Genomic DNA, 15,547 nt, shown 5'->3' on the forward strand with positions numbered 1-15,547 from the left:
GTCGGCCAGGAAGGTTGAGGGAAGTCTGAGGTGCCAGCGCTCAGTGCCTGGCAGGTGTCTACCAACACGAGCTGAACGTCTGACCAGACTGGACCCAAGGGTGATAGGACTCTAGCTGGGGGACTGCAGGCAGGGCCAAGGGTGTGGGGAGGCTTCCTGAAAGGAAGGAGTATCTGGCTGAGCACGTGGAAAGGTGTGTTGTGTGCAAGGCTTGCAGGAGCGCAGGCGTGGACGGGGACTCTAAAATCCCCTGGCACGTCCCCCTGGAGCCATGACTGGCCTTCCCATCACCACACTTGTGACCCTGGCCGAAAGGTGCTTGTGGGGGACCACGGAAGAGAACTTGCCTCTGGCCTTAAAGAAGCGGCATCTGTTAGGCACTTGGCCTGGCTTCCTGGACCTCCCTGGGACTAGAAGGGTCTGCCAGGGGTCAGTATGTCCATCTTTCTGCCTCTATGCATTCTCGTAACCAGCTCTTTGAAGTAGTTTGGGGCAACTTCCTCACTGGCCACTTGGCAGCTGATGTCTGAGGGCAGGGCTTAGGTCCAGGTGGGTCTGGCATCCTTGGGGTTGAGGACATGAGCAGGGTGATATCCCCCCCATCAAGAGACCCCTAAAGCTGTTCACGTCTCTTGACCTCGCTGGCATCTTCCTAGTGTCCATCAGAGTGCCAGACACTCTGTCCCTTTTTCGTAAGTTGTTTAGACTCCTCACAACAATCCTGTATAAGTAAGGATGACACTGAGTCTCAGACAGGGAAGTGCCTCTCAGGGTCTCAAAGCAGGCGAGAGTCAGAGCTGGGGTTTGAATCCCAAAGTGTGTGGATGCTAACACCTCTGCCTCTAGGCAGGGCAGGGCTTGTTATACCCATTAGACAGGAGAGGAGACTGAGGCTCACTTGATAATTACCTAGCGTTCACGCAGGTCTTTACTTTTTATGAAGCTCTTGCCTACACATTACCTCATTTAATCCTTACAAGAATTTGGCAGGGTGGGTATTAGCCCCACTGTACAGATGAGGAAACTGAGGTTTGCACAGGAAGTGACTCACCAAGGCCACACTTCCTGTAGGTTAGTGGCCACCTTCTCCTGATGCCCAGCCTCTCGTCCTCTGCACCTTTTCCAGGCTGGCATGCCCCCTCCCCAAATGCCAGTGTGAAGGTGGCTGGAGGAAGTGGTGTGGGCCGTCCTGAGGCATGACCCACAGCTGTCCCTGTGTGCTCCTGCCTCGCGGAGGGCAGCCTTGCTCAGGGCCTCCTCTCCACAGGTCAGAGGATCCTCTTGTCCCCTCTCTAGCTCTCTAGTTATTTTTCTTCATAGCTCTCATCCGCGCCTGGCATTACATCACACATTTACGTGTAGGTGTTTTATCTGTCCCTCAGCAGGATTCAAGCCCCTGAACAGGCACGACACTGTCTGCTGTGTTCACTGCTATTTTCCCAGTGCCAGGACAGTGCCCGGCACCTCGTAAGTGCCCAGTGCCTCAGGCCTTATCTCAGTCCCCGCCCACCTTCTCCCAGGAGGCCGCTTTTGGCTACTCAAGCCCTTTCCGGCTTCCCTGTTTTCGGCTTCTGTTTTTGGTGCATGTGAACCCCGTTCCTGGGTGGTTAGCCTGCCCTTTATAATTACCTCTGAGCCTTTGGTCCCACAGTTGCCCCCAATCGCAGCACCCACTTTTCCTTCCTTTCACCTCCCAGATCTTGTCTTCAAAGCCCTGTAGAGGCCGTGCTGCCTCCTTGGAGCCTCCTCGGCCAGTACCTCCACTCCGCCCCTCTTCTCATAACACGCAACCTCAGGACCATGCACATCTAGGGAAATTTTGCGCTTGTTCCCACTCTGCTCGATGGTGGAAGCAGTGACAGTAGCTACTGACAAATCATCCGACAAATGCCAAATGTACCATACGTGCATTTTTCCCCCATTTACTCTTCCCAGCAATCCTGTAAGGTGGGGATCATTCTCCTCATTTTATAGGTGAGAACACTGAAGCTGAGGGAGGCTAGGTGACTTGCCTGAGGTCACAGAGCCATGTGGTGTAGAGCTGGCCAAGGGTCCTTTCTCAGATTAAGGGGATTAGAGCTCAGATCCTGCCCCTGCATGTACAAGGGAAGTCCGGGAAGGCCTGGTTTCATCAGTCCGGGCGTGGCCTCCTGGTCACTGTGCTATCAGATGTTGGGCAAGAAGGTGTTCGCACACCCTTTCCCACTGCCACCCCAGCCTGAGCTCTGGGATGGAGGGTGTCTGGCCCCACTGCTGTAGGCAGCTGTGGCTTAGCCCTGGCGGTGGCAGCGTGACCTGTGGGAGCATGTGGGGGTGGAGGTCACATCCCTTGTACAGCCAGCCCATGGGAGGATGTCCCCAGTAGACTCGGGGCCCGGTTTGGGGCCAAGCAGGTGGCCCTCCCTCGGGCAGGGGCGTGTTCCTAAAGTCTGGGTGTGCACTGGCTTGTGTCATGGGGACCAGCCCTCGTTGGCTTGGCCTCATAGGAATGATGAGGGACGCAGAGCCCCAATACCAGCCTCGAGTCCTAGCTCTCCTGTACCCTGACCTCAGGCGATGGGTTTAATGTCTTTTGGCTTTAAGTTGCCTCAGTTTCCGTCTCTGTGAAATGGGGCTTGCCATCCCTGCCTTGTCTGCCTTCCTGGGGAGTGCCGTGGGACACCGAAGCCCCATATAGATGGGGTGGCTTCCTTGCTGGGTGTAAGAGAACTGCTCTGGGCTTCTCTGGCAGCTCCACTCCCTCTGCCCTCCCCTGATCTAGGAGTAAACGAGCTGTGTACAATAAATGGTGAGATGGATGGTGCCTGCCTTGGAGCAGCTGGTTGAATTAGCTATTGGGAACATTTCTTCACAGGACTCGTGAAGTTAGTCTGTGGCTCGGCTTGTCTCCTTCCATGAAAAAAAAAAAAAAAAAGACATGTGGGTAGTGGGTTCTGTTTGCATCACAGGGGGGAACTCACGTTCAGGGAGGGAGAGGGAGGCCCCCTGCCCCCCCGCCCCCCGACCTCCACCCTGGCCAAGGTCCTCATTGAGGGCACTGGGGCCTTCCTGTCAAGCCACTTCCTGTCCACTAACTCGGACATCCAGGCCTTCAACTGCATCTGCGGCTCGTGGTCTGTTCATTCATGTGTAAACCTCTGTGAGCACCGTCTTTCACCAGGCCCTGCATAGGGCACATGGACGAGTCAGGTGTGAGCCCGGCACCCAGCAGACACTGGCAGAGGAAGCCGGCCAGCAGGACTGGTGCTGAAAGGGCGGGGAAGATGCTTTGTGCTGGGGGAGGCCAGGAGAGGCCGGCGTGGGAGCAGAGTAGACTGAGCTAGATGCTGTCACTCCCTGCCGGCCCCACCCGGGGCTGGAGGACAGTCAGGCTAAGTGTGAAGGCGGCGGTGGTGGTGGCATCTGATTGCACACCAGCTTCCGCCACAGCCCGGCAGAGGAGCTGCTGGCAGCTGGGTGCTGACCCGAGGGTACCCAGCTGAGCTTCACTTCCCATCTGCTGGGCAACTGTACCAAGCCTCTAGGTGGTATCCCCAGGAGTTTGAGCAATCGCAGAGATCGCTCATTTTACAGATGGGGAAACCAACGCCCAGACAGGTAAAGTGACTTGGCCAAGGTAACACAGGAGTCAGTGGCAGAACTGGGACTGAAACCTGGAGGCCTGCTACCACTTCACTCACTCCACGATATGCCTGCTCCTGGTCTTCCCCTGTGAAGGAAAACAGGTCATTCATTCTCCCCATCCCCCCCCCAGCTTTCCCCCCACTTGGTTGTGGGGAGAAGAGAGAAAGAACTCGGGGGGACCTGCGGCATAGGGACAGAATCCAAGCCAAATCCAATTTGCCCGAATTGAGTCCTGCTGTGCCACCCTCTGGCTAAGTGACCTTGGCCCTGTCACTTTTTTATCACCTTCCAAGTGGGAGTGATGATACCAAGTTCACAGGCCTGGTGAGGAATCCGAGCGCCGGTGGATAGTACTCTGTGGGTCACGTGGGCAGCACGCCTCTCACCCGGCCGTGAAGAGAGGCAGCTGGGGGGCCTGAGGAACAGCCAGATCAGAGACCTGCTCCTCCTCTCTCTCAGCAAACCTGTCTCGGTGTTTGCTCTGGGCCAGGCGCTGGCAGGCCACTGGGAACCCAGACATGGATCAGACCCAGGCCTGGCCGCATCATGGGAGAATAGATTTGTAATCTGCGGTTAGTACAAGGGGAGGGGCCATGGGACCCAGAGTGAGGACTCCTTTTCTCTCTCTTATTTCTCTGTTCCATGGGCCTCTCCTGACTTCATTCCAGACAGGCTTTCTCCACGGGCAGGGGACAGGTATGATGGCTTCTGACAGTTCCAGGCTTGCATGGGCTTCAGACTTCATAATCCCAGGGAAAGAATGATAACCTCTCTGCAAAGGCTTGGCCATTCTGGGTTTCAAAGGACGAGCTGCCTTATCTCATTGTCAGGGTCTCATCAGGTGGGCAATGCAAAGAGGGGCTTTCTGGGCAGAGGAACAATGGCTTGACGTCTCTTATGTTCATAGGAGGCTTCCACTGGGGCTGGGGTTGAGTGTCATGGGTAGGCCAGCAGCAGGGCTGGGTTCTGTGGTCAGCCAGGCTGGGATGGTCTGGCCCAGAGGCAGCTGAGCGGGCCAGGCCTGAGGAAGGAAGGCAGCATCCCCCTGGCCTCCCACTCTGGGTAGCACCTCACTCTGACTTCCACAGAAACACCTGTCACTTCTCAGTGCACTTGGCATTTCCTACTTTGTTGCAGAATGGGCTGTGGGAGATAGTTGGGATAAGACAGGGTGAGAACAGGCTGGGCAGCGTGGAAAAAACGCTCTGGCCGCTTGCCTTGGGGCTGGTGTGAGACCCTCCGGTTCCTTCTTTCTGTCTGGTTATTAGGGTGAGGGTCACACACCTTCCAGCACTCTGGCCACATCTAATTGTGAGATGAGTTTAGCAGATGGATTTGGATTAAGCATGAGGAAGAACTTGTCTTTTCAGTTGTTTCAACGGGGGATATGTCACCAGTGGGGAATTACTGTGTGGCCTCTTCCCAAGCAGGAGAGCTCCATATGATGAGTGGAACCAGTCGGCTGGCCCTCACCCAGAGCCCTTTCCTTTTTTTTTTTTTTTTTTCTTTCAAAGACTGTATTTTTAAGTAACCTCTATACCCAATGTGGGGCTCAAACCCACAACCCTGAGATCAAGAGTTGCATATTCCACCGACTGAGACGGCCAGGCGTCCCAGTGAGCCCTTTCCTTAAGCACTCCTCAAGCTGCTGACCTCAGGGTCCTGTTTGCAGTAGGCATTGGTCCCACGACCATTGCCTTTTATTCCCTGCCCAGCAGAAGGTGGAGGTCCCAGCTCTTTCCCCCACCTCTGCCCCTGCTCCAGACTACCCTACCTGAGACTTTGGACTGAGGATCTTGTTAAAATGCAGACTTCGATTTGGCAGATGCAGGCTGGAGCCTAGATTATGCATTTCTAAACAGCACTCAGGCCGCACTTGGACGAGGAAGGTGCTGGAGTATATTCTGTCTTCTCTGCGGCCACAACACCAGGACCCAGACCTTAACTGCCACGGCTTTTGCTTCACTTCATCCAGCACAGCTCAGGAGGCAGAGCCAGCAGCAAAGCCATGATTTGGGAGGCCAGCCCTGGGATCAGGGGTTCAGGCCTGTGCTTGGGCCACACTTCTCTCCCCCATGTATTTACACAGGCCTTTCCCTACTTCTGGACAGGTTTGCCAGGCCCTGAGCATAACCTGTCTCAGATCTGCTGTGTCCCACGTACAAGTACAAGAGCTCTTTGTGCTTGGCACCTGCTGTAGGGGAAAGGGAGACACCATGAGCCAGGAGCAGGAATCCTGGGTTCCAGCCCTGGCTCCACCTCCTACTGCCTGGGTAACCCTGAGCAAGTCAGTGCTCCTCCTCAGTCACCTGAGCGTCCAATGGGGCCCTACTCGTTGACCCCAGGGGGGCCCTCAGGCTCTAGCATGGGTTTTGGGAAAGTGTGAAGGTAGAAAGGGCCGGTGGTGGTAGGGTTTTTATTTAGAGGGCCAAGGAGCATTATGCCAAAGCCTCTGGAATGCCTCTGTGGCCCAGCTTCATTTGCTTTTGTAAGTTCACATACGACCACCTCCATCCCAGTTATGCCGTGGAGTATACAGGGCTACTCAGCACTCATAGGTGCCATGCCCTGGGGATATGGCAAGGAGCCTTGGCGGTCTTGCCTGGGGTCACATAGTGAGTGGAACTGAGGTTTGAATTGGCGTCTGGGTCTTCTGCTGTTCCATGACCCCTTCCTCTGATCCATTAGACCAGGTACAGGAGACAGGACTGGTATGTCTGCCTTGAGGTCTGGTGTTATCTGTGTGTCTCCTAAAAGTCAAAGCAATTGTTAACTCTCAGCAGATGAGGGTTATGTCCCTTTCTAAATTCCGCTGTGACCTTGTTGCTGTCCAGATTTTGAAGAAATGCAAAGGCTTGAGTGTAAGCCCCTAAACCCTCTCCCAGCAGTAGGCCAGGATGAAAAGTCAAGAGACCCTCAAAGACAAGATTGTGACTCAGTGCTTGGGCCTTGCAGAGTGGCTGGTGTGAAGGAATGTTTGACCAGCGCACAGGAAGCACTCAGTGAAGACATATAGAGTGCAGGGTATGCAGTTGGGGCTCAGCAGATGTGGGGGTTTGAAGTGACCCACTTCCTTTGGCCCAGATGCTGAAAGAAGTAGGCTATGGGTGAGGAGACTCACCCACGCTCTCCCCCAGTTCTGCCTTTCCTGCCATCACCAGGCTTTCTGGTCCTACTGCCTATTAGCCACTGGAGTCCAGGGCATCATCCTGGGGGCACGGCCAAAGAGCCAATTAAGTGGGCACATTTTGGCCTAACTTCTAGGCTTGGCACCTGCTTGGTAGCAAACATAATTACCACCCTCACTATCCCAGGCTTCCTGAAGCTCACTGGCCATGGGGTCCTTTAGGGAAGCAAAAGCTCCTGCTCCGTTCCTCTCTGGGCCCCAAGCTCTGGGCACTGAGATGAAGCCGAAAGTGTAAATCCCTCTGAAGGTGGTAATGGTAGTGGTGGTGTTGGGTGGGGACAAGAGGGCTGGGACTGCTGGAAAAGGGGTCGTGAGGATGAGAGGGGGCAGGGACTGGGGTACTCAAAGTACACTTGGAGAAAAAAAACATTGCAAGTTGGATATTGAACCTCTGTCCTTGGCCTCACAGGCACAGATAGTAAAGATTAAATATTTGTACTAGATCCAGATAAAGGATAAGGACAGGAGTTTGATTGGGGTGAAAGGGGGAGGGAAGAGAACTGGAAATTATGGAGAGCTTTCCCCCAGCCTCTTTGGATACTTCATTTGGTCTCCAGAATGACTCCACGAGGGGAACACCATTCCCAATGGGTATCTGTCAAAGCTGGGGCACAGGGAAGTATGCGAACAGCCCGGAATTACAAAGCCACTGGGTGGCAGGGCTAGGATTTGAACCCAGGGCTGTCTGATTTTGTGGCCCATGCTCCTCTCACATGTAGGAAAGTGTGTATGTGGGGGTGGGTTCGTGTTGGGAACTCTGAGGCTGGAAGGAAGGGTGGCAACAGGCTGACCTGTCCCCTCTGCTACAGGCACTGGTTCCAGCATCCTCTCCGCTCTCCAGGACATCTTCTCCGTCACTTGGCTCAATAGGTCCAAGGTGGAAAAGCAGCTGCAGGTGATCTCGGTGCTACAATGGGTCCTGTCCTTCCTTGTGCTTGGTAAGCCAGGGCTTAGCAGGTGAGGGCAGGCAGGGGCCTCCCCAGCAAAGGTGAGAGCAGGAGCTCTGCTCTGCAGGGGTGAAGGGTAAGAGCATCTCTTGGGTGCCCGATCAAGTGCTCTACCCGTAGGCATGGGTGAGGACTCAGTGAGATGCAGTGGGAGGCGGTGGTACAGTTCCCATTTCCCAGATAGGAAACCCAACTCTCACGTAAGGTAAGTAACTTATCCCAAGTCACAAAAATTTGAATCCACCTCTGTAGGACCCCCAAAGCCTGTGTTTTTCCCACATGCCACACTGCCTACCCACATCCATTTTCCAGTAGGTGTGCAGCTTTGCTTTAGTGTGGTACGGTGCGGGTTTGAGTCGTGACTCTACCACAGGCAAGCTCTGGGACCCAGAGCTCTCTGAAAGTGTTTCCTCTTTGCAAATGTGACAAAAGTGCCGCTGACTCCATGCGTCCTTTGTGGGACTTGAAGACAAGGGATGAGAGCCTGCAGCACAGGGCCTGGTCACGGTGGGCCCCCATTGTATGGGAGCTGCTGTTGGGATGTGCCCTCAGACCCCCTCCCAGCTGTCGGTACCCTCTGCCCAACGCGGTCCCCAGCTACTCCCTCTGGCGCATTTAAAGCCTCTCTCTCTCTCTCTCTCAGCCCCTCCCCTGGCAGTGCTTTGGCTACTACAGGTCCAGCTTGGTCAAGCCCTCGTTCCCTGGCCCTGGGCTGCCAGACCAGGGTTGGGCCGTGGGGGATTGTCTGGGAGGAGGAAAGGGCCCCTGTGCGGGCCAGCCCCTGCTCTCCCAGCAGCCTCGCTTCTTCCCCAGGCTCCTGTGTTCTCAGCATAGTGAGTGGCCTCCCAGCAAGTCAGGGCAGAGTATCACAGAGCACATTCCAGTGCCTGTGGAGAGCCCTTTCGGACACACCACTCTTTAAGATTGTCCGGGCTGATGGGGTTTATCACGAGTTACCCTGTCAGTGCAAAGCGGCTGTCCTTCCAGGAGGCGTGGGGGCCTCTGAGACCACATTTCCAGGGCAGTTCCGTGCTGCCCCTCCCTTCCTTTGGCAGGCAGAGGGATGGGACAGGGTGCTGTTTATCAAGCCCCCACAGTGTACCAGGCACTTGATGTGCCTTTCCTTGACTTTCTACTTCACAGGTGAGGAAATGGAAGCTTAGAGGCTCGGTGACTCTCCGAGGCTGTGAAGCCCGTTAAGTGGCACAGTTGGGATCTGGGTAGAAGCCCAGTGCACCCTCCAGGGAGCCCACCTTCCCAGAGAGCTCAGAGTTAGTGGACCTGGTCTGAAATAGCCCCTTTTCACCTTTAGGCCCAAGAGTGGGCTTTAGGGAGAGGACCATGAACCCTCCAAATTAGGTGAAGAATTATATGTGAGAATATGTGTACCTTTTTCTGGGGTGAAGGGCAACTACGGTCCTCAGATTCTTACAGGGACTTTACGAGGTCAACACTGGTCTGGGGAACAGAGCCCATTAAACTGGCTCCCTTAGGGCTCAAACCACCACCTTGGACTACATTTGGCCACTTATAAGGGTCCTAGAGTAGAGAGCCCAGAGGGGCAGAGCCTTACCCAGAATGAGGAGGAAGTAGTGGGACCAGGACAGGACCCCATGGGCTACAGCCTCCCAGACACCTGCGCAGCCTGCTGTAGCAGGTCCCTCTGTCCCCACTCGTACCAAGAAGCCCCCACTATCCCCGGCTTAGTGGGTCAGAGCGTGGCTGACGGGGAGCAGAGCAGCAGGTAGAACCCCAGTCCATGCAGTGTGCAACAGGGACTGGCCTCAAGTTGAAGGTTAACAATTGATCAAGTCCAGCATAGCCCGGAAACCGGCCCGGCATCTTCCCAACGCCCTCGTGTAGGTGGGACCCAAGCCCGGTTGGATGGGTAGGTGTGCTGAGCTGCCGCTGATTATTGCCCTGGGCAGCCCGCCACTCCTTCCTGCTCCCACCCAAATCTGCTGGCAGAGGCTCATCCCGTGTTACAGAGGCTGCTCTGGCCCCATCGCCTACCTCTGAACAGAGTGACTCTTTACCATTTTCGTGCAGTGGACTCCTCTGGTCTTGTGGCAAAGGCTATACGACTTCCTCAGCGTGTTTAAATGTGTCATGCAAAGGATAGGGGATTTCAGAGAAAACCAGTGATATTGAAGTGTAAATATGTGTACATTTAAGAAATCGAATTAGATGTACAGTAACACGTGTGCCTCTCTATTATTACGTTAAATAGAAAGATCTAGCAGCAGGCTTAATGATTACTACAATTTTTTTTATCGTTACTATAATTCTTAAGTAGTGATGAGAATAAACCATTTTTTAAGATATCTGCCACTGCTGTAGATGGGATACGCAAGCACCTTTGTTCTCTATTGGTGTCACTGCTAATCCTACGGGGGCGTGTTACATGCGTAAATGAAGGAAATACGGACTTTCCCTAAGATATGGGTACAAATTAGAGGTGTTATTTTGTTCCCCATCCGAGGCTATGGATGTCCAGAGGGGACACTTAGCTGTGTGTTAAGTGTCCCAGAGGGGACACTTAGCTTAGGTGTGTGTCCCCAGAGGGGACACTTAGCTTCCTTAAAAGCTCTTTTTCACATCGTCTCATGTAACCTTCCCAACACCCTGTGAGAACATTGAGGCTCAAGGAGGGGCCGCACCTGATGAGTGGCGGGGCTAAGGCTTCATGGAAGAGCACGTCCACACTCATCACGGGCCTGCTGCCTCCCTGCCACTGAGCAGTCACAGGCCACCCTGCTCACAGGCCTTGGTGACGAGAGTTTTGAATCACCAGCTTCACCTAGATGTGGGGAGGGGGCGATTGTGAAGGTGGCCGTGGGCCTTCCACGCATGGAGCCAGCAGGGTCTTTAAGTTTACACTTCATGGACCCTGTGATGGGGCTTCCGGCTGCAGCCCTGTAGCCCACGATGGTGAAGCAGGGAGCCTTTTGTTCAGAGGACTGGGGTCAGGCTCTGAGAAAGGAGGCCATTTGGTGGGTTCAGGTCATTTTTTGTTCAGGAAGCCTTTCCTGGGCTGATTGCTAGGGCTGGAGAGGTAAGTAGGGCACTGTTCCAGCTCCCAGGGAGCTCAGGCTGAAGGGCTGTGTGCAGGAAGTAGTCTGGCGCATGCTGTGGACATGTGGGGCTTAGGGAGAGTGGCCACCTGGGCTGAGAAAGTCCAGAACTAGCATACAGTCTCTAGATTCTCCATTGGTTCTCTCTCTCTCCATCCAGGCTGCCTTAGCACCAGAGTGAGGACAATAGGTAGGGATTCTCACCCTCCCAGAGAGCCCAGACGTTGAGGCAGTGGGGCATCGGGGCCTGTGGCTCAGCATCCCCTGGTCATTCTTCCCCTTAGGAGAGTTGGGGGTTTGATGGCAGCTAGATTTCCAGGATGCTCAAACCCTAGCCTGAACCTCAGGGCCCTCCCTGCCCAGGCCCTACCTAGAGAATCCGCCTGGCCTCTGAAAGAGCTTGGGTGCCTGTTGGAGTCTAGAGGGCTAGAATGGCCCTTGTCCCAGGCTTAAGAAAGGGCACCAAAGGCAACTGCTCAACAGTGTGAGTGACTTTGTTAGTGACCTTAACTTAGGCATAGCCACTCACCAAGCTGCTTCAAATACTTCACAGTTTGCCTTTAACAAAGTTTTGTAGACTGCAAACGCTTCCCTAGAGACTCACCTTCCCCATCTGTGATGCCACGCTCCTAAGCTGGTCCTGAAAAGCTGGATGCCCGGTCACTCTATGTTCATTGCCCTTTCCAAGATAGTTGTGCTGTATTCAGCTACCTTGAGAGAGGTTAGCTCAGGAGTAGAACAGGAATGGATTGTGGATGACAAGGGCCCACCATTTTCCTGCTCTTAGGCTCATGGAGAGTCCGTCCAGACCTCCCCTGTCCCTCATTGAACCAGAGAAGGCTCAGCATAACGGGAAGAAGAGAGGGCATGGGTTGCAGAGCCGGGCAGCCCTGGAGCACCCGTGACCAGCACAGGGCCCAGCAGAGTGGGCATACAACAAGGGTTGACTTCGCCCCCTGAGCAGTGGAGAGGGTGCTAGACGGAAGCCACGCTTCTGCAAGCATGAGTACCTGCTGCCCCCAGCCCTAGACTGAGTGCCAGGGAGCAAAGATGTGCCCCCCTTCCCTAGTGTGAAGAATTCAGAGGTGAGAGGTCCGTGTGGAAGGGTAGTGTGATACTGGAGAACAGATCTTGAAGAGATCTGGTCTGAGCTAGACCTTGATGGCTGGGTAGAAGTGGGAAGAAGAGAGGCCCCGAGGAAGCCGTCTAGGGGCCAGCCATGAGGTAAACCAGCTCTGGCACAGACCTTCCTTCCTTTCTGTGCCACGTTATTCAATGTTAGGGCCAGGAGACCCAGAAAGGAGTGATTGCATGGAAGCTGGACCCAGACAGTCATCTGGGGGCCCTGTTGGGGTTTTGCAAGGGGGCCTATGGGCTCTGGGCTTTGGCCTGGGACTGACTGCTGCTCCATTATGTTGGTAGAAGACGGCCCTCCTCCTGGGGCAGGAATCCATCTCTGTCAGGTCCCTCTGGTGGCAGTCTGGGGCTTCTGATTTGGGGTGAATTTCTTTCTTTCTTTCTTTTTTTTTTTAATTTTTAATGTTTTTTATTTTTTGAGAGGGAGAGTAAGAAGGAAGGGGCAGTGGGGCGCCTGGGTGGCTCAGTCGGTTGGGCGGCCGACTTCAGCTCAGGTCATGATCTCGCGGTCTGTGAGTTCGAGCCCCGCGTCGGGCTCTGTGCTGACAGCTCAGCCTGGAGCCTGTTTTGGGTTCTGTGTCTCCCTCTCTCTGACCCTCCTCCGTTCATGCTCTGTCTCTCTCTGTCTCAAAAATAAATAAAAATTAAAAAAAAAAAAAAGGAAGGGGCAGAGAAAAGGGGGGACAGAAGATCCAAAGCAGGCTCTATGCTGACAGGCTGACAGCGGGGTTCAAACTCATGATGGTGAAAACATTATTGGAGCTGAAGTCTGAAGCTCAACCCACTGAGTCATCCAGGCGCCCTGATTTTGGGTGAACTTCTAAAGCCTGGTGCAGATTATGGTTTTACTGGTCCAGCTTGAGTTTGAATCCTGGCTCTGCCACCGTCCTGCTGGGTGACCTTGGGCATGTTACCTCCTCCTCGAGCCCTAGTGTTCTCATTTCCAAAATGGGATAAAGTCCCCCGGCCTCACACATGAGACAGTGGCTCCACCCAAGTCCTGAGATGTAGAGGCACTTGGCAGGTCCCTCCCTGTGTCCATGGTAACGGTGGGGGGGGGGGGGTACTGGGGTTGGGAGAATGTGCGAGGAAAGGCCAAGAAAGATCAGCTCCAAGGATGGCTTCCCCAGCACTACTGCCCAGACCACATGGAGCCCATGAGCCCCTCGACACCAGGGACGCCCATCAGAATCCAGATGAGGCTCTTGTCCCCCGGGAGCCTGCTCCTCCCCAGGCTGTGGCTACAGACCTTCTCTGCCCGCGGTCCCAGCTGTGCCTGGGCCCTGTCATTGGTGAGCCTTTGCCCAGGGGGAAACTGAGCCCCCCCCCCCCCCCCGGGACCACAGGGCCTGATCTGTGGCCATCTGCTCCCCCACCAGGAGTGGCCTGCAGCGCCATCCTCATGTACACATTCTGCACCGACTGTTGGCTCATCGCCGTGCTCTACTTCACCTGGCTGGCGTTTGACTGGAACACGCCCAAGAAAGGTGAGAGCACAGCCTCCCAGCCCCACCCCCTCGCCCTTGGGACGCTCCCTCCTGCCCACCGTGAACTTCCTCAGCGTGAGTGCCGCCCCTTTTTCCTTAGCACTTACTGAGGGGAAAGCCTGGAGCCAGCCCAGGGGGCGGTCTGAGGGGTTAAAAGCCCCTCAGAGGGCACCACCCCGGTCCTCAGAGGAGCTCCCATTCAGTCAAGGGTTTGCATAACGTGAGGGAACAAAGGTGGCAAAGGGCCTGGCAGGAAGCGGGGAGGAGATGCTCCACAGGGTGGTAGGCCCCCAACTCAGGGTTTCACAGGGGCTCTGTCTTATCTGCCTTGCCCACGCGTCACCCGCCCCTACTCCCACTCCTTCTCAATGCTGTATTTTGTTTCCTGGAAGGTGGCAGGAGATCACAGTGGGTCCGAAACTGGGCTGTGTGGCGCTACTTTCGAGACTACTTTCCCATCCAGGTAAAGACTTGTGGGTGTTACCTTGGGTATCAGGACAGAAATCGTTGAGAAATCGGAACTTAAGCCTTAATTCATCCATCCACAGTTACCAAGTGTGCTCAGCTGAACCATGTGACCGCTTCCACTATGAACATATGTTCATATTCTACCCCAACTGATGCAGGATTTGAGGCAATTTGGGATACATACAGTGTGATACCGGGTAAAAGGAAAAGTCAAGACTTGAAGGAAAAAATACTAGTATTTCAGCCATACGAATCCAACAAAGTTGCAGAGGTTGAGCTTCGTGGTCAACTCTGAGCTTCCTGGCAGCCAGGGCAAACGTGGAAACATGATAGTTGTTGGTTTTTATTTTGGGAAAGGAAGAAGCTTGCAAGTTTCTTGGGGAAACAAGACTTGTTCTAGCATTTGGGTAAAAGAGGTTTCGGACACTGAGATCCTTCGTGATGGAAGGAGCACATGCAATAGATATTATGGCCGTTGCTTGTCTGCCTTTGAGTCTATTAAAGGCACAACTTAAAATGGCAGTGATTTATCAAGAGCAATACTAAGGTAGTTTCAAGTCCATCTGACCTGAACCACGGGCGCAACTTAAAGCAGTAAGTGTGGGGGGCTTTTTTTCCTTCTGAAGCTCTTGAAGAATATCGCTTCTCTCGGCCAGTTGCAGGTAGGTCGCTGGGGCTCATGACCCTGGGAATTAGGGCCCAGGAAATGAGATGTGCAGTGAAAGAAGAGCGAGGCCCTGGTTGCTGAAGTGCTCAGGGGAGGCTTCTGGAGGACGTGCTCCTAGAACTCCATCTTAAAGAGGAGTAGCACTGAAGAGGCATGGAAACCAATGAGCACATAGGCACCTGAGTTTGAGAAGAAGTCTGGAGTGTGGGGGATCTTGAAGAGGTAGAGTGGAGAAGGAGGATCTCCATTTATTGGGAGCTTTCTAGAAACCAGCACCTTTCTTCAAGGAGTTCCCTTTGACCCCCACAGTACCCTGTGAGCGGGTATTCATTTTATCCCCCTTTCACAGAAGAAAAGCCTGAAGGTCAGAGAGTAATAAAGCTGAATGAAGCTAGGAGCAATTTGAGCTGAAGTTCCAATTACTGTCTTGCCTCAAGTCTGGACTGTTCCCATCACAGCACACTGTCTCCCTATATGGCAGAGCTGTAGGAAATAAGCTCACGTAGGTACTCAGGCTTCCCTCAGGCTTGGAGGATGTAGGCTCGAAGAGCCCAGTGTGACCTTCAGTGAGGCACCCGTCCCTACCAGCATGCAGAGTCTCCCCATAGTCTCCCCAACGTAGTCTAAACCTAAGTTGGTCTCTGAGTTTCCTTTCTTCTGTATCATTGGCTGCTCTGGTACACACTGGTCTTCTAAGCACCTGTCTTCTCTGGGGCCAACCTCAAGGTCCTAATGGTATAAATGGTGGCTTGGTCTGGACTTTTTCTCATCTTTTTCTGGCCGTCAGCCGATAGTTTACAAGCCAGGCTGGCAAGGCAGAGGCATGCGGGCCATGGTGCATGTGGGCAATGGGGGGGGGGGGGGGGGTTGTAGCTAACTCTGGCAGAATCCTAAAGGTTTTTCCTGTAGGGGAAAGACCTGTCTGGCCAGCTCGCTGAGCATCCCAGCGCTGGCAC

The 15,547-nt window shown here is 54.2% G+C and overlaps 2 protein-coding genes across 2 annotated transcripts in view; both read left to right on the forward strand.

Moving 5' to 3' along the window:
• The window catches only part of RPS3 (ribosomal protein S3), a 780,806-nt gene that overhangs the window by 337,019 nt on the left and 428,240 nt on the right, over positions 1-15,547 (forward strand). The gene's annotated exons all lie outside the window — the stretch shown is intronic.
• Positions 1-15,547, forward strand: part of DGAT2 (diacylglycerol O-acyltransferase 2) — a 32,149-nt gene that overhangs the window by 7,475 nt on the left and 9,127 nt on the right. The window contains exons 2-4 of the mRNA XM_049619642.1: positions 7,621-7,749; positions 13,349-13,456; positions 13,849-13,919. Of these exons, the coding sequence (XP_049475599.1) occupies positions 7,621-7,749; positions 13,349-13,456; positions 13,849-13,919 (308 nt within the window). The remainder of the gene's footprint in view (positions 1-7,620; positions 7,750-13,348; positions 13,457-13,848; positions 13,920-15,547) is intronic.

Source organism: Panthera uncia, chromosome D1 (genome assembly GCF_023721935.1).
Source record: "Panthera uncia isolate 11264 chromosome D1, Puncia_PCG_1.0, whole genome shotgun sequence".
NCBI lineage: Eukaryota > Metazoa > Chordata > Mammalia > Carnivora > Felidae > Panthera > Panthera uncia.